At 39.0% G+C, this 26,546-nt stretch overlaps 1 protein-coding gene across 3 annotated transcripts in view; it reads right to left on the bottom strand.

Moving 5' to 3' along the window:
* The window catches only part of SUCLA2 (succinate-CoA ligase ADP-forming subunit beta), a 60,314-nt gene extending 47,380 nt beyond the window's left edge, over positions 1–12,934 (bottom strand). For 2 of the 3 annotated variants that reach the window (XM_040448436.1, XM_040448434.1), the window contains exons 1-2: positions 12,448–12,668; positions 7,563–7,743 (exon numbers count right to left, since the gene is read on the bottom strand). In XM_040448436.1, the coding sequence (XP_040304370.1) occupies positions 7,563–7,743; positions 12,448–12,663 (397 nt within the window). In that variant the 5' untranslated portion in view covers positions 12,664–12,668. Of the gene's footprint in view, positions 1–7,562; positions 7,744–12,447; positions 12,669–12,802 lie in introns of those variants that run through there. The other variant, XM_040448435.1, reaches the window with a different exon arrangement.
* Positions 12,935–26,546: the final 13,612 nt, after the last annotated feature.

Genomic DNA, 26,546 nt, shown 5'->3' with positions numbered 1-26,546 from the left:
ACACAAACAAAATGGAAATACACCAAAATTTATGGGATGCAGAAAGAGCAGTTTGAATTCACAGTAATAAATGCCTATTTTAAGAAACAAGAAAAGTCTCAAACAAATTAACTATGCACCTCAAGGAACTAAGAAAGAACAAAGCCCAAAGTTAGTAGAAGGAAGGAAATAACGAGGTTAGAACAGAAATAAAGGAAAAACAATGGAAAAGATCAATGAAAATAAGAGCTGCTTCTTCAAAATGACAAACTTTCAGCTAGGCTCACCAAAAAAAAAAAAAGAGTGGGCTCAAATAAATAAAATCAGACAAAAAGATATTACAACTGATAACTCAGAAATGCAAAACATAAGAGACTATTATGAGCAATTAATGACAATGAACTGGACAACCAAGAAGAAATGAATTCCTAGAAACATACGACCTACCAAGACTAGATCATGAACAAACAGAAAATCTGAACAGATTACTGGTAAGGATATTGAATCAGTAATCAAAAACCTTCCAATAAATTAAAGTCTAGGACCAGATGGCTTTATTGGTGAATTCTACCAACATTAAAAACAGAATAGCAATCCTTCTCAAACTCTTTGAAAAAAAAAAAAAATAGAAGAGAACATTTGCAGTGCACTTTACAGGGACAGAATTACCCTGATACCCAAACCAGACAAGGATGCCAAAGGGAAAGAAAATTACAGGGTAATAACCCTGATCAACACGCATGCAAACATCCTCAACAAAATATTAGGAAACTGCATGCAACAACACATTAAAAGAATCAGTACCATAGGGGCGCCTGGGTGGCGCAGTCGGTTAAGCGTCCGACTTCAGCCAGGTCACGATCTCACGGTCGGTGAGTTCGAGCCCCGCGTCAGGCTCTGGGCTGATGGCCCGGAGCCTGGAGCCTGTTTCCGATTCTGTGTCTCCCTCTCACTCTGCCCCTCCCCCGTTCATGCTCTGTCTCTCTCTGTCCCAAAAATAAATAAACGTTGAAAAAAAAAATTTTTTTAAAGAATCAATACCATAAAAAAAAAAAATCATATACCAACATCAAATAGGATTTATTCCAGGACTCAAAGGCTACTTAAATATCCACAAATCAGTGAATGTGATATTAACAAAATGAAGGGTAAAAAATCATATGATCATCTCAAAAAATGCAGAAAAAGCATATGGCAAAATTCAGCATCCAATTATGTAAAAAACTCCACAAAGCAGGTAGAGAAGGAACATATTTCAACATAATAAAGGCCATATATGATAAGCCCACAGTTAAGATCTTATTCAACAGTGAAAATTTGAAAGCTTTGGCCCTAAGATCAGCAAGACAAGGATGTCCACTCTTGCCACTTTAATTCAATATAGTTCTACCCACAGCAATTAGGCAAGAAAAAGAAACAAAAAGCATCCAAATTAAAAAGGAAGAAGTAAAACTCTCACTGTTTGCATTTAACATAGTGTTATATACAGAAAACCCTAAAGACTCCATCAAAAAACTATTAGAACTAGGGGCACCTGGGTGGCTCAGTCAGTTAAGCATGAGTTCAAGCTCTGTGGCCTGCTCTGTGCTGACAGCTCAAAGCCTAGATTCAGATTCTGTCTCCCTTCCTCCCTCCCCCCACCCCGTCCCTCCCCAACTTGTGCTTTCTCCCTCTCAAAAATAAAAAAATAAACTTAAAAAAAAATTATTAGAATAAATGAATTCACTAATACTGCAGGATATGAAATCAATACAAAAATTGATTACATTTATATACATTCGTAACTATCAGAGAAATTTTTTAAAAATCCCATTTACAACTGCCTCAAAAAGAACAAAATTACCTACGAATAAATTTAACCAACGAGGTAAAAGACCTGTACACTGAACTATAAGGCACTGATTAAAGAAACTGACGAAGACACAAACAAATGGAAAGATATTCTGGACTGTTATAATACAGTTAAAATGTCCATAGCAATCTAAAGATTCAATGCAATCCCTATCAAAATTCTAATGGCATTTTTCACAGAAATAGAAAAAACAATTCTAAAATTTGTATGGAACCACAAAACCAACGCCAAGTAGCCAAAGCAAATTTGCAAAAGAAGAAAAAAGCTGAAGGCATCACACTCCCGTATTTCAAACTATATTACAAAGCTAAAGTAATCAAAATAGTATAGTACTGACATACAAGTAGACACATAAAACAATAGAACAAAACTGGGAGGCCAGAAGTAATCCATGTATATATGGTTAATTTATCAAAAAGAAACCAAGAATATACAATGGGGAAAGGACAGTCTCTTCAATAAATGGTGTTGGAAAACCTGGACAGCCATGTGCACAAGCATGAAACTTAACCACTATTTTATACCATACACAAAAATTAACTTGAAGTGCTTTAAAGATGTGAACATAAGACTTAAAAAACCATAAAACTCCTATTAGAAAACATAGGTGACAAGATCTTTGACAAAGGTCTTGGTGATGATTTTTTTAATGTGACACCAAAAGTAAAAGCAACAAAAGCAAAAATAAATAAGCAGGACTATATCAAATTGAAACACTTCTGCACAGCAAAGGAAACCTTTAACAAAATAAAAAGGCAACCTACTGAATGGGAGAAAATATTTGCAAACCATATATCTGATAAGGAGTTAATACCCAAAACATAAAGAACTCATAAAACTCAATTGTTTAGGGGCGCCTGGGTGGCGCGGTCGGTTAAGCGTCTGACTTCAGCCAGGTCACGATCTAGCGGTCCGGGAGTTCGAGCCCCGCGTCGGGCTCTGGGCTGATGGCTCAGAGCCTGGAGCCTGTTTCCGATTCTGTGTCTCCCTCTCTCTCTCTGCCCCTCCCCTGTTCATGCTCTGTCTCTCTCTGTCCCAAAAATAAATAAACATTGAAAAAAAAAATTTTTTTTTAAAATAAAAAAAAACCTCAATTGTGAAAAAGAATCTGGTTAAACAACAAGCAGAAAATGTGAACACATTTTTTCAAAGACATACAGATGGCCAATAAACACACAAAAAGATGCTCAAAATCACTATTCATCAGGCAAATGCAAATCAAAACCACAATGAGCTATCATCTCACACCTGTTAGAATGGCTATTAAAAAAAAAAAACAAGAAGGGGCGCCTGGGTGGCGCAGTGGTTAAGCGTCCAACTTCAGCCAGGTCACGATCTCGCGGTCCGGGAGTTCGAGCCCCGCGTCAGGCTCTGGGCTGATGGCTCAGAGCCTGGAGCCTGTTTCCGATGCTGTGTCTCCCTCTCTCTCTGCCCCTCCCCCGTTCATGCTCTGTCTCTCACTGTTCCAGAAATAAATAAACGTTGAAAAAAAAAATTAAAAAAAAAAAAAAAAAAACAAGGAATAACAAGTGTTGGTGAGGATGGAAGAAAAGGGAATGCTCATGCACTGTTGGAAATATCAATTGGTGCAGCCACTAGGGAAAATAGTAAAGGCATTCCTCAAAAAAAAATTAAAAATAGAACTACCAGGGGCGCCTGGGTGGCTCAGTCAGTTAAACGCCTGACTTTGGCTCAGGCTGTGATCTCTCAGCTCATGAATTCGAGCCTGACGTCCAGCTCTGTACTGACAGCTCAGAGCCCGGAGCCTGTTTCAGATTCTGTGTCTCCTTCCCCTCATTCCTCTGCTTGTTCCTCTCTCTCTCTCTCTCTCAAAAATAAATAAATAAACATTTTAAAAAATGAAATAATCTCAAAAAAAAAAAAAAAAAAGAACTCCTATATGATCCAGCAATTCCACTTCTGGGTATTTACCTGAAGAAAACACTAACTTGAAAAAATACATGTACCCCATGTTGATTGCAGCACTATTTACAATAACCAAGATATGGAAACAATCGAAGTATCCATTGATGGATAAATGGGTAAAGAAATTATGGTATATGCATGTACGTGTGTGTGTGTACTCAGCCATAAAAAAGAATGAAATTTTCCCATTTCCAACAACATGAATAGACCTGAAGGGCTAAGTGAAATAAGTCAAAGAAAGACATTCCATATGAACACTCTTATATATTAAATTAGAAAAAAAACAAAAACAAAACAAAACAAAAACCTAAGCTCATAGATACATAGAACAGATTGGTAGCTGCCAGAGGCAGTGGGTGGGGGAGAGAAAAAAATGGATGAAAGGGGTGAAAATTAAAGAAAAAAAGAAAACAAATGGGACCTAAGACCCATTTCAAACTTCTAACCTCATTGAATGTAAGAATAAATTTATGTTTAAGCAATTAAAAAAATATGTAGCAGATATAAGTACTATTATCAATGAAATTAAAGTATACTCTAAAAATGGTCAACAAAATATGCAACAAAAAGACTAGTCAGACAACATAAATTTCACTAGGTTGAACAATTTTCAAGCAGCAAAATAATTACATTGTAATCTCAAACATAGAAAGCCAATACAGATGCAATTCTATTTACAGTAATAGGGGAACTAAGATGTATTTGTATTTGAGCTATGTACTGGGGTTTCTGCTCTTAAAATTCTATGAAGCACAGCTTTTTTTTTAAACATTTATTTATTTTCAAGAGACAGACACAGTGTGAACGGGGAGCTGCAGAGAGAGAGGGAGACAGAATCTGAAGCAGTCTTTAGGCTCTGAGCCATCAGCCCAGAGCCCGACGCGGGGCTCGAGCTCCCGGACCGCGAGATCGTGACCTGGCTGAAGTTGGACGCTTAACCACTGCGTGGGGCTTGAACCCACTAACGGTGAGATCACGACCTGAGCTGAAGTCGGGCACTCAACCGACTGAGCCACCCAGGCACCCCTATGAAGCACAGCTTTTATAGTTCCTCTGAAAATTAGAACTAAAGGGAGAAACTTCCCAAGCCTAAAAGATATTATTCTTGGCAATACAGAACCATGAAATTAATGAGCTGTCTACCAAAGGCCTATCATTAAAAAAGGATATGAGAAAACCAGTCTACAAACAAACTAGAATTAGATTTCCTTCCAACCACTCTTCCATCCCCAACTTCAATTATTCACAACAGGCAAAACTTGCCTCCAGAACAGGTGTTTCCAGCTTTTCTCATATCATGATGTACAAAGAAAATTATAGAACTTGAAGGGAACACTGGGGAAAGAGGCCAGGGCTATTTCAGGAGGAGTCACCAGCTTTAAGGCTCAGTGGCCCCAGTCCCCATGCCACCCACAGAACTGAGGGGAAGCAAGTTTAGCCCACCTGTAATGCATTTGTATTTCTCTATATTGGTTGGTGATTTAAGAGCTTTTTAATAAATGGAATTAATACTCTGTGAATTTTTCAGTAATGCAAAAAACAAAGTAGCCAAAATCAGCATTAGGAATTGCTAGCTAGATAGACAGAACCAGGTGTATTTCTAAGGCAATTAGATCCCATAATCAATACCTTTTGATATTAATGACTCCCAACAAAAGACAAAACTGCCCTCAACATCTTCATAGTAGTTACCAAACATATCTTTTAAAAGTAGCATTTCTGATCCTCTAAATTTAAAAGTCCTCATTAGTCACTAATCCCACTTCCACACTGTAATCATCATCTGCAGTGTTATTTGACAAAAACATACTTTCTAGACAAACAAGACACCTTCTGTTCAAATGGGCTCATAATCAGAGCTGCCTACCTGCTCCTTATTTCATAGAAGTCCTGGTCCCAGAGACCTTGCCAGGTCTCATAGTATATCAATACTCATAGTATATCCTACACATATTAACTATTTTTTCTTCTTTTAATCATTTAAGCGCCATTAAAGATTTTTACAAGGAATAAAGAAATCAAGAAACTGGCATCCAAATAAATCCTACTTGTTTTATGAAAAAGTTTCTACATAGATTTTTTTTTTCTGACAAAACAACGAACTTTGACTAAATGAGAAAATATATGGAGAAGACAGAAAAACCAGTTATAATAATTTGGAAATAGAAAAATATAGCTTTTACTGACCTCATTATATATAAAACAGGCCTTACCAACACTGGCATGAAAAACATTTTATGGTTCAGCATTATTACAAATGAATGAATTGGTAAACAAAAAATCATCTCTCAAGAGATCAGACTAACAAAATTAAAAGAACGAAGTCAAACCGGTCTAAGTGTCATCCTTGAGAAGGGAACAGCAGAATAAGAAAACCTTATACTTTCTCAACTGCATTTCAAAGTCTTCCCTCCTACTTAGCTGGGTCTTCTTTAGAAATTAAAGTTTAGGTCATATAGATAAGATCAATTCTCAAGGGAGTAGTTATTAGAAAGAAGTCTTTCCAAGAAATATTACAGAAATACAAAGTACAATCACAAGTTTTCTTTAAACTTGACCTTTAAGAGCCGCTATTATACATTGTTTTGAGGGTAAAATTGAGGCACATTTTTTATCATGCACAAGTTCAAAGTACAGGTCACCATTAATTAACAAAAATTTCACCATAATTAATGCCATTTTACACAAGGCTTTCAATAAATAAAAAGAAGTTTGCTTATAATCTGAATAAAAAGTATTTTTTTCTGATTAACAAAAAATTAAACTATAAAAAATCATGTTTCCAGGTCAACTTGTCAAAAACATAGCTTTAATATAGGATATATTTCTGAACTTGTCCATGCCCCCACTTTTGAAAGAAAAACCCATTCTAGAAACAAGAAAAAAATGAGTAAACTTTAAAATTTTTAAACATTTTTAAATGCTCCATAGCCTTCTTAAAAAACTAATAAAACAAAGTCTTCATCAAAGCACATTTAAAGCTATATTAATCAAGTATACATACAGGAGAGATTGTGCTAATCGCCATAAAATTGCGGGGATCTTAAATACCACTAAAAATAAAATGCATTGTACAGCTAGTACATGACTATTATGGCCCCATAATAAATCATTAAAAATGTAAAGTGAAGGATTTCTTCTAAAGTCAAAATTTATTTTTTAATTAAGAGATTAATATAAATTAACAGAATTCACATTAACAAAAGCTATTAAGGTTTCTCTTATCAATAAAAGAATCTATTAATAAACATGCACAAATATTTAGTTCATTTAAAATATAACAACAGTTATTGATTACCCACGTGCCAGGTACTCTCCTAAGAGTCTGGAATATATCAGTGGACAAAAGAAGACAAAGAAACCCTGCTCTCATGGAGCTTACAGTCTAGCGCTCAGCTTCTTTTTCCCTCCCTTTGGTTCCATACTTTTCCCATCAAACCATATAAACAGCTAAGATTTCCTTCACCATTTCCTTGAAGAATCATCACAAGCACCAATCTTTTCAGCTTCAGAGTATTAAGCAAAACTTCCTTCCTCATAATTATATTCCAACTAAAAACAGGACTTTAGATTCCTAATGCCAATGTAATTGATTCTTAAGTTACTAGCACTATGAGAGCTCATAATAATCTCATAATAATTTTAGAATGCCAACAATCATAAAGTTCCATCTTCTCTTTTAAGTAAATAAAATTTATTTAAAAAAATAAAATAAAATAAAAACTGTAAGTTGCTATAAACCAAAAGTTCACATCTTATCAGAGTGCCCATGTCAAAGTGGCAAAAGTTTTTCTTAAGTTAGTACCTAATTTTTTGGCAACTGCATAAGCTTCATCTGGTGACTTTGCCACATGTCCTTTGGGAATGGAGACACCAGCTTCTTGCAACAATTCCATACTCATGTATTCATGTAGTGAGAGATTCCTTTTTTGCTGCTGCTGTATTTGGAGTCCATGGTTATTAAACAATCCAGAACTTCCCAGAACCTAGAGATATTGGAGACATATTATACACGATAGATATTTGGAAGTTATTATTAAAAACACCTTCTCAAAATACGTTTTTATATAGAATATTTGGCTCTTCATAACTATAATAAAACTGTTACATTAAATCATCAAAGTATAATATTCAGGCTACCTAAATTATAACCTAAGAGCTAGCCTACCTGCTAAATATCAAACATTACCCTTTAGTTTTAACTATTTCCTCATCATGTCTAGTCCTTATCTTTTATTTGAGCTTTACCACCATATCTCTAATGACCTACAGATTTCTACCTCAGTGCCAAATTCAGCAGATCTAAAACCAACCTCATCCTTCCCTTTCTTGTCTCCACCATTCTTTAAGCACCTAACAAATTGCTTGGCACTAGATAGGCAGTAGTTGAATGATCTAGTACCATTACTCTTTCATACACTCAAGACTCAAAACCCTGGTTTCACCTGTAGAGGTCACCGTAGTGTGCTGCTCAGATTCTCCTTTCAGAGCCCCAACTGCTGGGAGTGTTGGCTGCTGATAGCTCTCAGCTGAGTTCTTTCATTAGCACTTCCTTGCCCAAAGTCACACCTTCACATTGCAGCCTACATCCATGACTGGTCAACGGAGGTAAAGGTAAGGATATAAAGTCCTAGCACCTCGCCCCAATTTGGGATAATTCTGAAGGATCATCTTAGTTCCAGATCTCCCACAGGAAAGGCAAAGGCTCCTACTGCAACCACATGACAGTTCTACTTCTCCCTCTATTCAACCCTCCTGCCTTCACTCTCTCACAGGGGTTGATCCAGATGTCACTCTCCAGTTGACTTCCTCCATGAAACTCTTAATTTCACAGCCTGCAAATATCATTCAAATTCCTCAATCCTGGGGCGCCTGGATGGCGCAGTCGGTTAAGCGTCCGACTCCAGCCAAGTCACGATCTCGCGGTCCGTGAGTTCGAGCCCCGCGTCGGGCTCTGGGCTGATGGCTCAGAGCCTGGAGCCTGTTTCCGATTCTGTGTCTCCCTCTCTCTCTGCCCCTCCCCCGTTCATACTCTGTCTCTCTTTGTCCCAAAAATAAATAAAAAACGTTGAAAAAAAATTAAAAAAAAAAAAACAAATTCCTCAATCCTACCAACCTTATATGGCAATATGTAGAACAAATTAAGTGCTATGAAAGCTCTGAAAGAGTGAATTGAAATTGCACATTTAATTATCACCCATACATCTCCATTCTCTATTCACAGAAGGCAGAATACTGAAATATGGTTCATATGAAACACACAATATCATAAGAATTGAAGTTAAAGGAATTGTATATAAACAGTCTACTTCTTGAAGGGGATTCATGAACTATTTGCATCAAAATGCAAATGTACCTGGGATGTGTCTAAAACTGCCGATTCTGGGGCCCCACTCACATCGAAAAGTCAGAATCTCTGGAATGGCCTCAGGAAAGCTGCATTCATAACAAGTCATTCCCCTGATAGTTAAGCACCCTACAGTTTGAGAACCACTAGTCTAAAAAGCCAATCACATCTAGTAACCACTTATTTCTGATTCATCTGGTAAGCCAAAATCCTGGATAACATTTCACCAGGGTAGCTCAACTCCCTGATTTAGTGTCACTTCAATATTAAAACACAGCAACATCCCAAACTGTTCAGCACACATCTACTTTCTGAAATCCCATTCCTGGGTATAAAGGCAACAGAAATTAGTGTTCAGTCTACCAAAAGGCAAATATATATTCAGGGACACCTGGGTGGCTCAGTTGGTTAAGCGTCCAACTCTTGATTTCGGCTCAGGTCATGATCTCTTGATTCATGAGAAACAGCCGTGCCTGGGGCTTTTGCACAAGAGCCTGCTTGGGGTTTTCTTTTTCTCTCTCTCTGTCCCTCCCCTACCCACACTGGCGCTGTGGTGCTCACGCACACTCTCTCAAAATAAATATTTTAAAAACTTAAAAAAAAAAAAAAGAAAGTTAATAGCAGGCTTATTCATAATAAATAAAAAATGAAAATGACCCAAATGCCCATCAATAAGATAATAAAATGTTATATTCACATACTAGGATACTACAGTTCAATTTTTTTTTTAAAAAAAAAACCTATTGCTCACAATACAGGGCAGTAATCTCAAAAACACAACTTTGAGGAAAAGAAACCACACACAAGAACACATACTTGTATTTTTTATATAGTTCAAAACCAGTCAAAATTGGTGATAGAATTAGTGGTCACCTTCTGTTAGGGAGTATTAATAGGGATAGAGGACATGGGTGTTTTGGAGGGCTGCAAATATGACATACCATGATCAGAATGGTGGCTACACAGATGTATACATACATAAAAATTAATCTAGCTACCCAAATTGTACACTTTATATAAATTATACCCCAAAATAATAATAAAAATAAGGGGGAAAGGGAGTTTTTAGCACAACTTGGTAAATTAGTTATACAAACATTTTTTGAATGCCTATATACCAGCACTGTGCTAGGGATGCTAAAAGAATAAAGCCAACTTGGCGTCAGCTGCAGAATTCATGTAGTATATATGAACATATAAATGAACAACTATAGCACATATAACAGCATTAACAGACTCATTAGGCAGCACCTAATTAACTGAACAGACTAGAAAAAATGCTACAGAGGCGTGATCTCAGTTTAAAAAAAAAAAAAACCTAACAGCTATAAGGAACACTTTGGGAACAACTGGGGAAATCTGAGTCTAAATTTCCTAAGTATGATAACTATAGGTTTCCTAAGTATATAATAACTATATTGTGGTTATTTAGGAGAATGTCCTCATTTTTAAAAGGCATATGCTAAAACATCTAGGGATAAAGTGCCATGCTACCTGCTACTTACTCACAAATGGTTGAGCAAAAATAAACGGAATGGAATTTTATACACACACACACACACACACACACACACACACATGAATACAATTTTATAAAGATGAAGCAAATGTGGCAAAATGTTACATTTAGGTGAAGGCAAATTACGTGCTCACTGTACTACTGCTGGCACGTTTCTATCAGTTTGAAATATTCCCCAAAAAAGTTCAAGGTAAACCAGTGAGTGACACAAAGCTCTGAGTATATTTTTACAGTTTCTTTCAAGTACCTATATTCACAAAGAATCAGTAGTATTCATAAAGTAATGCTGATTGCTTTTATACTACCTTAAAGGTTTTTTAATATCTACGGTATTGATAATCCTTTCCTTGCACCACTAGAAGTTATGACTTGAAATATCAGTTTTTAATTTCACTGGCAATACAAATCCCTGCATAATCACAAGGATTCCCACATTTAAGTCTTTGTCTTTCCTGACATCATCACTCAGAAGATTCCTACTGCCAAAAGGCCACCAATTCCTGGCTAAATTCCTAACCCACCACCCATTCAATGATTTACCTAGTTTAAATAATATGTATTCAAAAGTGGGTAAATGTGGTTACTGGGGAATGTGATTCACGACAACTAAGAAAATATCTTAAATTAGTTCATCTGCTTATAACCTGAACTATTTTATCAGAAATATACTGATAAGGAAGATACAGAAACTAGAAGGGGTCAGAGAATTAAAACGTTTAAGAGCATTAGCTAAAATCAGTGTGTGACGGTGAACAAGTTTTCTAGGACGCTGCACCTCTGTGTTCTCATCTACAAAAGCAAGGGGTTAGACTAAGGGCCTTCCAAATTCTAAATCTGTATTATTTAATGTGAGAGTGGAAGAAAAGAGATATTAAGACAAGATGCTAGGCATCTCCATATGGAGAGACAAAAGCTTTTAAAACAATTTCCAAAAGGATAAAAATTATGATGAAAACATATTTGTTCACCAAATCCTCATTTTCTGAAAACTAGACAGCACTTTTTAAGACTCATAAGAAGGAAGTTCAAGGCCAAAAAAAAAATCACTTCTCTTATTAAGAAGCATACTCATAGCATTTACCATCTCCAAGTTTTAAGTATGAACAGCTTCCAAAAAGAATAAAAGTCTAAATCAATTTATTTTTGTCATGTCTAAGGACTTAATTTCTGAACATAATCTAAAACACTGAAATTGACTTATGAAACCAATCATGCCCTTTCACAAGTCTGTATCAACGTTGGAAAACACAGGCCAAGTTTTTCCGAAAAAAGCGAAGAAAAAAAGTGAAGAGCAGATTCAAGCACACAAGCTTTGGAGCCAGCCAGTCTGGAATTAGGCCTTAGCTTTGACCTTACCTGCTTCCCGACCTGGCCCCAATTACTTGTTCTCTTAGCCACAGTTTCATCAATGATGAGTATATTAATGACGCCCTTAGAGCGTTGCTTAAAAGCCTAACGAGACGTAAAATGCTTATTTATTTAGCACAGTACCTGGAAACGGTAAACACTCCAAAACAAAACACCAACGAAACAAAAACCCGTGCTTACTATGTTATACTCTCTACAGAAATGAAGTGATCCAAAAGATAACTGTCTTCCCCAGTTGGTAAGCTAACAAACATCATCTTATTCCCACGGTTAACACCAACAGTACACAACTCCTTGGGAGAGGTGGGAAACTTCTTGCCTCGTCCCAAAAAAGGCCAGTCAGCAAGCTGGTCCTGTGAAGTCATTCCCACCTATGACAGCTCCCAAGGGACACGAAAGTACATGTGAAGGGCATTTCCCCCTCCCCATAGAAGGGCCGCAGAAGCCTCGGCCCACCTTGCGGGGCACAGAAAAAGGAGCAGAAACTGCCCAAGCACCTCCACCTCCACTTGGAAGCGCCCTCCACCCGCCTCCCTGCGGCCCCTCGGCAACTGGGTGAGTAGCCGCAGCCAGATGGCCCGGGAGCAGAGCCGCGCAAACATGAGCCCGCTCTCTGTCACGGCAGGCAGCACTCCAGGGCACGCCGCCCACGGGCCCGGCTGGGCACCCCATGTCACGCAATGTCACCTACTGCGAAGTGACCCCGAGCCGGGCCTCAGATCCCCTCACACCTCGCCCACAGGAACCAGGTCTCCCACCTCGCCCTTTCTCCTGCCGGCCCTCCAAGCGAGAGCCGGCTGGGCCGCAATACCTGGGCGGCGGCCCGCAGCGCCGGCCGGGACCCGCAGCTTCTAAGGGCGGCTGTGGCCAATAGCCGGCTGTAGAACATGGAGGCCGCCATTTCTGAGCCCGACCCCGTCCCCTCGGCGCCGTGCGCAGGCGCAGAGGCGCAAGGCGGCCGGCGACCCAGCTGCCTGCGACGCGCACTCCACCCCTCGCCCCACCCTTCGCGGGCGGGACCTCGGTTAACTCTGCAGATGCGGACTTTCTTAGCAGGGATTACCAGCTCAAGCAAAGTTGGGTTTGCCGGGCACGGAGCAAACTTTGACCCTTAGAAGTCAGCACCGCAGCCTTAATAGCCAACCTGTGGCCAGAAGGCAACCTGAACACTTCCTAGTAAAGTGGTAAGATGTGGTATTGGAAAGACGACCATCGCCACCATCTGTGAGATCTTAACTTCTCTGGGCCTTAGTTACCTTATCTGTAGGATGGGGTTCATTTAAAAAATAAGTACTCTATGTCTGCGTTCATAGAGCAGTGAGGGGGGAAAAAAGGCGACTCTGCCTTCAAAAAAAAAAAAAAAAAAGATCAGTCACTACTTACCAATCCAGATGGCACACCAGCATCACCTGGGAAGCTTTAGAAAATTTCCTTCACCAGGCCCATCTGAGGAGTAGAGTCTTCTGTGTATCTCTTAATGAGATACACACATTGACAATTGAAAACCCTGATGACGTGTGCCCCATCAAGAATTGACCATTGGACGGATGACTGGGCGCTTGTTCACTGGATATCTAGCTATAAGATGTGTCAAAGTTTTCAGTATAAGATGTTAACCCAGGAATGGATGGGTGTGGCTGACAAGTATCATCCAGACTCTGGCACCTGCTTCTGAAGTGCAGTGGCGCAATGCACCGAACAGCGATGTATAAAGAAAAAAGTGAATCCGAAACAAGCAGCCTCTCCGCTTATGGAATGGAAAGGGGCTTTTTGCAGCCCCCAGAATCTCTGAGCTTTTAAAGGCAAGACATTCTCAAGGACTTTTTCATTTCATTGGCACTCATGAAGGACTGTCCTCAAGGCTCCTTTCATCACTAAAAGACACCATGTGCAGTTAGAAACAGGGAAGGGAAAAACAGACACTGGTAGTTCAAATGTCTCTTCTTCCACCCTTCTACTGCCCATCATTGCCAATCAAATAAAATCTGGGGAATGATCTGGGGCGCCTGGGAGGCTCAGTCTCTTAAATGTCCTACGCTTGATTTCGGCCCAGGTCATGATCTCACATTTCATGAGATAGAGCCCCCAGTTGGGTTCTGTGCTGACAGCCCAGAGCCTGTTTAGGATTCTCTTTCTCCCTCTCTCTGTTCCTCCCCTACTTGCACTCTCCCTCTCTCTCTCTCTCTCTCAAAATAAATAAATCAATAAACATTTTTTTAAAAATCTGGATAATCTGTCTAAAAAGCTGTGGCTGGGACCTACCAGTTTCTGTTAGGAACACATATCCCATCAGCTATGAATAGGATGTACTTATTTTCAAGCCATTTCTATTTAATTGCTAGTAACACAGAAGCTGAGCTACCAGATCAAACCAACCATCTGAGTCTAAGGCCGCTTATTTAAAGGGTAAACTCAGAATAAGGTCCCATGGGTAAACACAGAACAAGTCCATGAACTTAAATAAGATGTAAGGCTAGAATTCTTCTAGGAGCCTTACTGGCTTCACACCCTTCCAGTCCATGTCACAGGTGATCCATTAAACCTGTCTCCTGGTGTGTCTTTTTCGATACTAGCTTAAAAACAGGCAAAGCAGCAGCAAAAATATGGGATAAGCCGAGGAATGAGAAAGAGAACATGCAGATCTTGTGGGGCCGGCTCCTTTGGAAGCCTAAGCAAGGGGGCAGAGGTGCACTCCTTCCTCAGCACTCCTTGACTGTGACCAGAGCTCTGTATGTCTTCATACCTCACTAAAAGAATTCAGTGAGGTGAAATGATGGGACTCCTACCTGCTAACCTTGTTTTGTTTTTAGACAATCAGCCTTAAAAAATGAAATTGTTTTACTAAGAAACTACTTTTTCCACAGCAAAAACTTTTGTAATTCTTATCTGCAAGGATCTCAGAAACTAGTAGTAGGCGGAATGTAGAAGGTAGAACATGTTAAGGTGGAGGGTAGAGCAAGAGTATATGAGGAAGAAGGGAAAAAGGAATTATTCTTCACATACAATGGCCTGTAGTCTCCCACTGTGTCTATTTCTACCTTCTACTTGGAGATTAAGGACCGAGGTGGTGTGCAGGAAAAGCGGGGGGATGTCCTAAGGAAGAGAAGACTTTAATTTTTTCACAGTCCTTTAAAATAATTAAAGTTTTTAACCCTGCACATTTTATTGCCCAGAGCAAAGCCTATTGGTTAGGTGATGGGAGTTAAGGAGTGCACTTGATGAGCACCGAGTGATATATGGAATTGTTGAATTACTATATTGTCTACCTGAAACTAATATAACACTGTATGTTAACTAACTAGAATTAAAATAAAAACTTAAAAAAAAATCTTTAACTCAACAAATAACTTTGCAGTATGTGAGTCAAATGTAAATGGAGCTATAGAAGAAAGAGCTGACTTAGATAGGCACTGCCTATCAGTGTTAACACTAACTAGATTTAACAGACCTAGATACACAGCCAGTTAGTGAGTGCAGACTTATCAACACAGATGAGAAAAGTGGCTGTCGTGTATGACTTTGAAAATTCAATGGATAAAATGGAGGCTAATTCAAACTTAGAAACAAATATGAAAATTCAACGAGTCACAGAAAAGACGCTTGGTTTGTATTGTAAGTCACGAAAAGAAGGAGGAAAGTTTGAAATGTAGTTCAAATTACTCTTGCTAAATTTTTTTTACAGAGAAATGAAATGTGAAATTCTCAAAAGAAATAATAAACTTTCCTATTGTTAACTATGGAATTAATAGAATTACAAAGTGCTACAGAAACAACTTCCAATATATTTGCTTACCCTGAACTTCTACTGAGGGCTGAGTGAATAATAGCTATTTACTGAACACTTAGTTTTTGCCAGATCCTTACATTTTTTTTTCTATCCTTTATGGTGCCATAAGACATTTTCAGAAGTCTCTGATTTTCATCTTATTTTATTTTACCCATCCAACCTCTGCCACAGAAACAGTTACCAGATCTATACAGGTTCTTGAACTAAAGTTTAGGGGTGAAGAAAGATGAGTAACAGAGTATGGGACAGCTGTATGTTTACACAGGATTTCTCTTAGTTCTCTTAAAGCCTCAGAAATAATAGTAGAAACACTTATCTAGACCAACCTAGAACGGCAGTGGCAAAGGGCAAAGAGAAATACATCTTCTTAGTAATCCTCACAATCCTGCATTTTACAGAAGGAAAAACAGAGGCTCAGAAGCAGTGAGTAATTTGCCCCGAGTCACAGCTTTTACCAGCACAAAATCTGAACCCAATTCTGTATTGACCAGATGAGAATTTGAGATAATAACTGAGATTCATATCATCTTATCATTTTATTTAACCTTTTACCTTTTACTCCACTTAGTTAATAGTATTCACCAACCTAAAGGAAAGAATGATGGTACAGATCATCAGAGGACAGGTTTTGAGATGTAAATGCAAGCGCTTGGAATTACAAGGGACTGAACTTCAAGTTTCAAAAGCCAGAACCAAGAAGGGCTCTAGGAAAGTTGATGCTTTAGAACTGGAATTATCTTGTCCCTAAAGAAGATAGAGAGAGGAAAGTGGGAGGGAAGCAAGGAACAGTGGTGTTTCCTTGACGAGGTCCCCCCTATGTTTTGCACTCTCCAAGGCCACTGTCTCCAGGATGAAGGGTAATTCCACCCCCAAAGAGATTTGGGGATCTAAAACAAGGAGTATTGGAAGGAGACACAAAATCCCTTGAGCACAGTGGCAGCACAGGAGTGGAGGCCAGTATACCCCTTTAGATGGAGCTGAATCATATTCTTAGGATATGTGCCCATCCTACCAAAGCTGGGGAAGCCTGCAAAGGCTTGCAGAACCCTCAAGAGCTATGTAGACAAGCATTGAGAGACGACAGGTAGAAACATGGAAGGATAGATTTGTAAAGAACAATGACACAGAGCATATGGGAAGAGGGATGTGACAATAAATGTCAGTTAGATAATAATACCAAAGGCTAGATGTTCCCTGTTCATCTGTCACTGCATATATATCTCCTGGATCGAAGAAGGCAGGAGGGGGATAGATCCTGATTTAACAGAGATTAAGATTCTGGCACTTGATGTAATAAGGTTAATGATGAGAATTCAACTTCAGATGTAGAAAAATAGTCATATTTCTCCCACACGTGAAAATATGAAATGAACGTGGTACCACTGCTCCACTGCTCCATTGTTGAGGTAGAAGAAGATTCTTTTGTCCTGCCCCAGCCTTGTCATACTTCCATTTTGAGGCTCTGAGAGGACATTGACTTGACGAGTCTCCTGAACCAGTCTCAACTTTGGCTGCATCCAAGAATCACCTGGAGAACTTTTAAAAATACCTTTGCTTAGGCCCCACCACCAAAGAGTCTAATTCAATTGTCTGGAGAGGGACCTAGAGTGGTATTCTATATGAGTTCCCCTAATGTTTCTAATAAGCACCCAGTAATGACAATCATTCCTGTCTTGCTCCTTCCGCCACTATCCTCTCTGTCTCACTGGAGAACTCAGTAAGGAAAAAGGCAACCACTATAGGTGAGCACTGGATTTAACATCAGTAGACTTGGATTAAACTCTAGTTCTGCCACATGCTAGTTGTATGGTCTTTTTTTTTTTTTTTTTAAGTTCATTTATTTATTTTGAGACAGATGGCGAGAGACAGAATCCCAAGCAGTCTCCTTGCTGTGAGCACAGAGCCTGATGTAGGGCTCAAACTCACAAACTGTGAGATCATGACCTGAACTGGAGTCTAGCTCTCTACCAACTGAGCCACCCAGGCACCCCTAGCTATATGGTCTTAAGCAAGTCACATATTCTGAGTCCCAGGTTCCATGTTTGTAAAAATAAGTGTGTTCATCTTCAACAGCTGTTGTAACAAATTGCCACAAACTTGATGGTTTTAAAACAACATAAATCTATTCTCTCTCAGTTCTGGAAGCCGTAAGTCCAAAATCATTATCACTGGGCTGAATTCAAGGTGTCAACACTCCTTCTTTAGGGGAAAATCTGCTCCTTGCCTTTTCCAGGTGGCTCCTGGTACTCCTTAGCCTGTGGCTACTTCACTCAAATCTCTACCTCCTTCTCTTCTGTGTCAAATCTTTCCATTTATAAGGATATGTGTACATTTAGAGCCTACTATAATCCATGATAATCTTCCCAACTCAAGATCCTTAGTTTAATCACTAAGAGAGAGAAAGACTCGTTTTAAGGAATTAGCTCATGGAATTAGGAAGCCTGACAAATCTAAAATCTGCAGGATGAACTGTCAGGCTAGAAACCCAGGGAAAAGCTGATGTTGCAGTCCAAGTCCAAAGGCCATCAGGCGGGAGACACAGGAAGAGATGCTGTTTCCTTCAAATCTGAAGCCAATCAGGCTGGAAATTCTTTCTTTTGGGAGAGGCCAGTCTTTTGTTCTCTGTGGGTCTTCAACCGATTGGGTGCGGCCCACCAATGTCATAGCAATCTGTTTTACTAAAAAGTTCAATGTTTTAATGTAAATCTCATACAAAAACACCTTCATAGAAATACCCACCATAATGTTTGACCAAATATCTGGGCACCATGGCCCAGCCAAATTGACACATGAAATTAACCATCACAGATATAAATATGTGTGTTTGCATGTTCTGTCCACCAGGGAGGCCTGGGAGCAGCAACATCCAATAACAATATGCACTAAAGGTATTAAAGGTTCCAAAGGTACTTTTAGCAGTAGCACAGTAATTGTGAAGAATCAATACCTAGTAAATTTAATAAAATGAAAGCTGTTGGGAAAACAGATAACATGCAAATCACCAGGTATTAGCGACTTACTATTGATACTTATCACAAAACACCATCTATATTATATTAGAGGAAAATTCAAGGCTGCAAGAAAGCTTGCTACTATAATGGGAGGAAGACACATTTTAGGAAATCAGCATGGCAAGCTACTAAAGTAGAGGTAACTCTTATTGTCTAATTGTCTCAGAGGGATATTACTTTGAAACTAGATGAGAAACTTTTAAACATAATTGTCCCTTACCTGAAGCATCTACAAGGATATATGCTTTATTTCAACACAACTAAGAACTAGAAATGTGTATTTGTCTGCTTTAGCTAGACTATGCTGCAGTAACAAACAGCCCCCAACATCTCAATGGCTTACAACAGTAGTTTATTTCTCATTCATGTTCCATGTCAGGGGTTTCACGTTGGCTGCAACTCTGCTCCATATTTCTTCTCATTCTAGGACCCAGATTGAAGGAACAATCCCCATCTGGATATGACATTCTTACAGCAGACAAAAATGTTGACCTTGTGGGAAATAGCAATGGCTCTTAAAGCTTCTGCTAAGAGCTGGCATATTGTAATCTCTCTCTCATTAAAGGAAGTGAAATGGCTAAACCTAATAATAAGCCAGAGACTTATATTCCTTCCAAGGATGTGCCACAAATCACATGGCAATGGGTAGGGATATGCAATCATTTTTTGTAGGGAAGGGGGTCAGTGAATATTTGGGAATAATAATGCAATATATCACAAAGTGCATTCACTTACTGAGCAATTACCATGGTGGTAAGCACTGGAAAAATGCAGTGAAGACGAAAGACATTGTATCCTTAGTTGCTTAGGGGATAACTACCAGAGCATGCCTGCTATGGGGCATACACTACACTAGATCTTCTACTTATGGTGTCCCATTTAAGTCTTTTCATAACCCTCTAAGCTATTATAGATACTCATCACTCTCATTTTAAGAGAAAACTGTGGTTGGCTAAAGGATCCAAGATCTCTCTGATAGTTTGTAAAAATGGCCACAAATTCTTCTGCTCCCTGCATCCATACTTTGCAATGGAACATGGCAGATCTTCCCATCAAGAAGCAGAAACTATTGCTCCACTCTTAAATCTGAGTTGGCCACGTGACTTGCTTCGGCCAATGAGACATTAACAAATGTGACAAGCAGAGGTGTGCACACTGGGGCTTGCCCTTTTGCTGTTCCTGAATCGTGCCACTATAAGAACAAGTCCAGGCTACTCTGACCTGCCCTGCCCTTAAGGATAGTTGTAAATAGAGAGGCAAGAGGTGAGTGAAACGTCAGTTTTTCTTTTCTGTGATCTTCAGCCTGGAAAAGGAAGGCTCATAGATGAGCAAGGGCAGTATTGAAGGCAGAAGAAGATTCTTTTGTTCTGCCCCAGCCTTGTCACCCTTCCATTTTGAGGCTCTGAGAGGATATCGCCTCTTAGAGAGTCTCCTGAAGCAGAACACACTTGGTAACATGGTCTAGTCAGGCAGAGGTTGGCTAATAGCCAACTTTGGTTGTTACGTGGGGACTCCACATTTCCTGCCTGCCAGATCCCTAGGCACATGTTAAGCCTACATAGATTCAAGGAAACTGTCTTCCAAAAGTGTTACAAGCCACATATATCAACTTCATACATCTGGACATCTTAAGTAAAAATAAGGAGGAGAAAGGTGACTGAAAGGCCAAGAGAGACTGAATGTGATTTAAGGGGCCTGACTAAATTATTAGACTGGACTCTTTTGAACCAGATTGAATATTTAATGAATTCTCTACAGACCCATATCCCAACTAATGACAAAGAATTTGGGGAGAAAATTGGAAGGAGGGTAGGAAGGAAGGGAGGAGGAAGAGAGAAAGAGAGTCATTATTTTTGTACATCTGAGTTATGATGTGAATTAAATTGTGATTCTGCTATAATGCATACAATGCCATACTACATAAAACCGTAAGGTGGGTTCTTGAGTTATTTACAGCTTTGAATATCAAACACGGATCAGGCTGCGAGGGAAACAGTCCTCTCCTGGTAAAGTCCTGGAATCCGGCAGGGAAAGGGCCCTTGTGTGCCTGGCTACCTACCCTTCGGCTGGGAATCTGGATAAACTAGGAAGGAGATGTGGCAATAAGAAGCTGTGTTAGGTTCTCACGCTTCAATAACAATTGGTATACCCTGTTCAACGAGTAGGGAACTCTCCAAAAGGGAATTGTGACATGTGGATTCTCTAGAAAAGAGTTAAGTATCAACTAAGTGGGTTGATTTACACTTCTTTTGTGTGATTCATAAACATATGAATGGTGTCTTTTTCCCCCGTCATAACTATTTGTATTTCATGTGGATCATGCCACTGTTTTACATAAGCATAAATGTATCAGGGAAAACTGTTTTCTAGTTTGCTCAAATACATTGAAACTATTTTGTTATACCGATAATTGATGTGAAATGTTGCGGTTTGGGAGCTAATAATGGTCAAGAAAGAATTCTTGAGAACTCTTTGGTGAAAAATGGTGGTTTTATTAAAACATGGGGACAAGACTTATGAGCAGAAAGAGCTGCACCAAAGTTGTGAAAAGTGGCTGATTATATACTTTCAAGTTGGGAGGAGGAATTTGGAAGAAGGGTTTCTAGGACCATGAGGGGCTAGCTGCTGTTGGGGAAAGGTCGTTTACTACTGTCTAGTAAAACCTTAGTCATGAGACTCTTCAGATATGTATCAGTGGGCCATATGTTTGAAGGATAATTGCTAACATGTATCTTGGGAGGGTAAGGGGCAGAGATAAAGGAAGTTTCCAAAGGGATTATCACACGTTTAAGTAAACTTACAGGAACCTGGAGGTCAGGCTAAGGACAAGCTAAGGTTGCCTTTTGCCTCTCTCTAGCAATGTATTAACATCAAAGCAATTGAGTTCCCAGAGGAAGGTTACCCTGCCTGTCCCACGTACTTGTCAATGGGCTGTAAGTTATAAGAAAATTTAATTTTTTATCTTTTGCCGTTGTTCTCCACATCAGTAATGAGGAGAGAAGCTTCTGTTTAAGTATTCATCTATAGGGCACTTACAGGTGAGTCACTGCTCTGAGTCCCCAGGACACCAAGATCAAAGACATTCTCCTTGACCTTAGTGCTTCTCTGGGCTGATGCTATTCTTTTTTCACATCTTTACAAGATTCTTCAAAGTGTAGGCAAGACCAGGCTGTGACATACAACCAGACTTTATTGATGGTAAAATGAAATTATAAACCCAAAAGAGAAAACTTTAAACTGGCTACTAAATGTGACTTCTGAATATCACAGGCTGTCCTCACCTACCACTCCTTTAGCCCCTGACTTCCTACTACGTGTTAGGAGTGGCCTACTCTCCTTAACAGGAATGAGTGACCTAGAACATACCCACCCCTCCCCTTCCCCCAGCTCAGGCTCCAGCCTAAGACTAGCTCCCAGGAAACACCACAATCTTCAGAAAACAGCTCCACACACAAGGATGACAACTTTTGACATTGGTAAATAGAGCAGTTTAGCTCTGTGCTGCCTTGAACCTCTGCACCGCTGAATTGCAACTCAACTTTTTCTTTCCACAAAGTTCATATTGCATTTTTCTTTTTTTGTTTCTTTTTTTAAAGTCAGATTTATTGAGGTGTAATATACATATAGTAAAATTCATTCATTTTAGTGCATAGTTCTATGAGTTTTAACAAACACATGGTCATGTTACCGCTGCCACAATCAAAATATAGAACAGTTCCTTCATCCACAAACATCCCTTGTGCCCTTATAGTCAGCCCCTTCACAAGGTCAGCCCCAGGCAAAACTGACCTGTTTGCTATGTCTGTAGTTCCCTCTGTTCTAGAATGTCACATAAATGAAATCATATACATGGCAGCTCTTTATATCTGATTTCTTTCACTTAATATAATGTAAATTTATCCATGTTAAATGTATCAGAAGTTTATTCCTTTACATTGCTGAGTACTTTTCTATTGTACGAACTTACTACATTGTATGAATGTACTACAGCTGATTTATCCATTTGCCAATAGAAGACCATTTGAATTATTTCCAGTTTTTGATAATTATGAATAAAGCCACTATAATATTTGCATATAGGTCTTTGAACATAAGTTTTCATTTCTTCTGGGTAAGTTTCTAAGAATGGGATTGCTGAGTTGTAGGATAAACCTATGCTTAACATTATACAAAACAGTAAATTGCTTTCCAAAGTGGCTGTACCACTTTGCATTCCCACTGATGTGGAAATAAATGTTGGGGTTTAGAGCCAATGACCAAGAAAGAATTCTTGAGACCTCTTTGTTACAAAAAAGTGGTTTTATTAAAGTGCAGGGACAGGACGCATGGGCAGAAAGAGCTGCACTGGGGTTGTGAGGGGTGACTGATTATACACTTTCAAGTTGGGAGGGGGATATGGATAGTATTAAATCTCTAAGGAATTTTGGAAGCAAGGTTCCCAGGACCTTGAGAGGGCTAACTATTGTTAGGAAAAGGTCATTTATTAATGATTAGTAAAAGCTGAGTAATGAGACCCTTCAGATGTGTATCAGCAGGCCATATTCTTGGAGGATGATTGTTAACATAGATCTTGGGGGGGTAGAGATAAAGCAAGTTTCCAAAGGAATTTTTATATGTCATAGACTTACAGGATCCCGGAGCTGGGGATAATGTTAAGCGAAGGTTCCCTTTGGCCCCTTAGCAAAGTATCATCACTGAGGCATCTGAGTTCCTAGAGGAATGCCACTCTGCCTGTTTCAAGGACTTGTCAGTGCAGTGGGCTGTAGGCAGTAAGGAAATTTAATTTTTTTCTTTTGCTTTTGTTTCCCACATCCCCTGCCAACAATGTATGAGAATTCTAACTGGACTGCCAGCACTTGGTATTACCAGTTTTTGTGGTAAAAAAAAAAAAAAAAAAAAAAAAAAAAAATCTTATTCATTCCAGTAGATCTATACAGGTGCCTCAGTGTAGTTTAAATTTTTAAGGACTCATTATATTGCACATATTTATATGTGTTTATTTGCCACTCATATCTCTTTTTGGTGAAATCTCAGCTCAATCATTGCCATTTATTTATCGGGTTGTTAGCTTTATTGTTTTTGGTCTTGAGGATTCCTTACATATTCTAGATGCAAATCCTTTGTCAGAAATGTGATTTGCAAATTTTTCTCCAAAGTCTGCAGCTTATCTTTTCATTTTTTTTTAATATTTATTTATTTTTGAGACACAGAGAGACAGAGCATAAATGGGGGAGGGTCAGAGAGAGAGGGAGACACAGAATCCAAAACAGGCTCCAGGCTCTGAGCCGTCAGCACAGAGCCCAACGCGGGACTCGAACTCACAGACCGCGAGATCACGACCTCAGCCAAAGTCGGACGCTTAACCGACCAAGCCACCCAGGCGCCTCTATCTTTTCATTTTTAAAAATACTGTATGTCTTAGTTACCTCAGGCTTCTAAAATCAAATATCTACCATGCACTGGGTGTCTTAAACAACAGACATTTGTTTCTAACAGTCCTGGAGGCTGCGAAGTCCAAGATCAAGGTGCCAGCAGATTCTTGTGAGAGCCATCTTTCTAGTGTGCAGCCACCTTCTTCTTATGTCCTCACATGTTGGGGAGAGATCAGCTCTCTGGTCTCTGATAAAGGCACTGATCCCATCATGAGGATCTCACCCTTATGACCTCATCTAAATCCCAAAGCCCCCGTAATCAAATATATTTGGGGGTTCGGCTTCAACATATAAAGTTGGGGAGGGGTGAAATACAATTCAGTCCATAATAGTGTCTCTCAAAGAGAGTAAGTTTTAAATTTTGAGGAAGTCCAAATTATCAATTTTTTTTTAATAGATCATACCTTTGGTGTCCTATCTAACAAATCTATGCCTACCCAGATCACAAAGATATGCTCATATTTTTTATAGAAAATATATACTTTTAGGTGTCTTTATTTAGGAATAGTCTTTTATGAATGACCTGTTTGTTATACGTGGCACCAAGTATAAATTAAATGATCCTTTGTTGTTGTTCTAACACCGTCTTGTTAAAAAAGGTCTATTTCTGACCTCTCCATTCTGTCCATTGATTTATGTGTCTATGCTTTTATAAATACCATATTTTTTAAATTAGTGTGGCTTTATCCTCGGTCTTGAAATCAGGTAGTAAGAATCCTTCAAATTTCTCCTTTTTAAAACTTGTTTTGATTATTCTATTCCTTTGAATTTCTAAATAAAATTTAAAATCAGTCCATTTCTACTGGGGGAAAAAAAAAGCCTCCTGGTATTTTGGTTGGGATATCATTGAATCCATATAAATTAATTTGAAGAGATTTGTCAGATTAACAATATGGAGTCCTCTGGGGCACCCATATGGCTGTTTGATAGGCACCTGACTCTTGATTTCAGCTCATGATCTCATGGTTCATGAGTTCAAGCCCTGCATCGGGTTGTGTGCTGACAGCGTGGAACCTGCTTGGGATCCCCTCTCTCCCCCTCTCTCTGCCCCTCCCCCACTGGTGTGTGTTCTCTCTCTCAAAATAAATAAATTAACTTAAAAAAAAACAATATGGAGACTTCTGGTCCATGATCACGTATTTTTCTCCTTTTATTTAATTTCCCTCAGTGATTTTCAATAGTTTTCGGTATACAGGTTTTGCACATCTTTTGCCAGATTTATCCCCTAGTATTTTATATTTTCTAGGACATTGTTTTTGAACTCAGTTTCTGAATTTATTAAGTATTATTTATTATTTACTTATTTTATAATGAGGCATTGAATACCTCATGTAATTTACTGAATGCTGTACTGGGTGGAAAACAGAATGGTTGCATAGGTACTGGCACCGATGGCTCACTGCTGCTGCCCAGCATCACAATCTGCTGCCCACATGAATGTCCCCACCCTGGGAAAACATCGGAATCCTAAATTCAAATTATGGTTTCTACTGATTGTGTACTGCTTTTACACCATCATAAAGTAAAAAAATCATAAATAGGACCATCGTAAGTTGGGACTACCCATATATCGAAATATAATTGATTTTTGTATACTGACCTTGAATCCTAGAAACTTGCTAAATTTGTTTCAGTAGCTTTTTTGTGGACTTCTTAGGATTGTCTGTGAATGGAGACAGTTACTTCTTCCTTCCTGATTTAACGGTCTTTTACGGATATTTCTTGATTTTATTGGTTGCACTTACTAGAATCTCCAGCAATGTGATGACTTAAAAGTGATATCCTTGCTGCTCTCAAATCTTAGTCTTTCACCATTGTATTAGACTGCTAGGGCTGCCATAAGGAAGTACCCCAGCCTAACTGGCTTAAATAACATGTATTTTCACACAATTCTGGAGTCTAGAAGTCTAAGATCAAGGTGTCAGTGGGACTGGCTTTTCCTGAGGCCTCTCTTCTTAGCCTGTCTTCTCCCTGTGTTTTTACATGGTTTTTCCTCTGTGTTTGTGCCTTAATCTCCTCTTCTTTAAGGACAACAGTCATATTGGATTAGGAGTCACCCTAACGACTCATTTTAACTCAATTACCTCTTTAAAGGCCCTATCTCTGAATACAGCTATAATCTGAGGTACTGGGGGTTAGGACTCCAATAGACAAATTTAGTGAGGGGACCTAACTGAGACCATAACAACTATTAAATATGTTAGTTGTAGGTCTCTATAGATGCCCTATTGTCAGGTTGTTAAAACTCTCTTTTAAATCTTTTTGCTTAAATCTTTTTAAAATCATAAATAAGTCTTGAATTTTCTCAAGTTTTTTTCTGCATCT

The sequence above is a fragment of the Herpailurus yagouaroundi genome, unplaced genomic scaffold (genome assembly GCF_014898765.1).
Source record: "Herpailurus yagouaroundi ecotype Mexico unplaced genomic scaffold, PumYag 197, whole genome shotgun sequence".
NCBI classification, from domain to species: domain Eukaryota; kingdom Metazoa; phylum Chordata; class Mammalia; order Carnivora; family Felidae; genus Herpailurus; species Herpailurus yagouaroundi.
The sequence above is the reverse complement of the archived record's forward strand: the minus strand, read 5'-3'. Positions and strand labels throughout refer to the sequence as shown.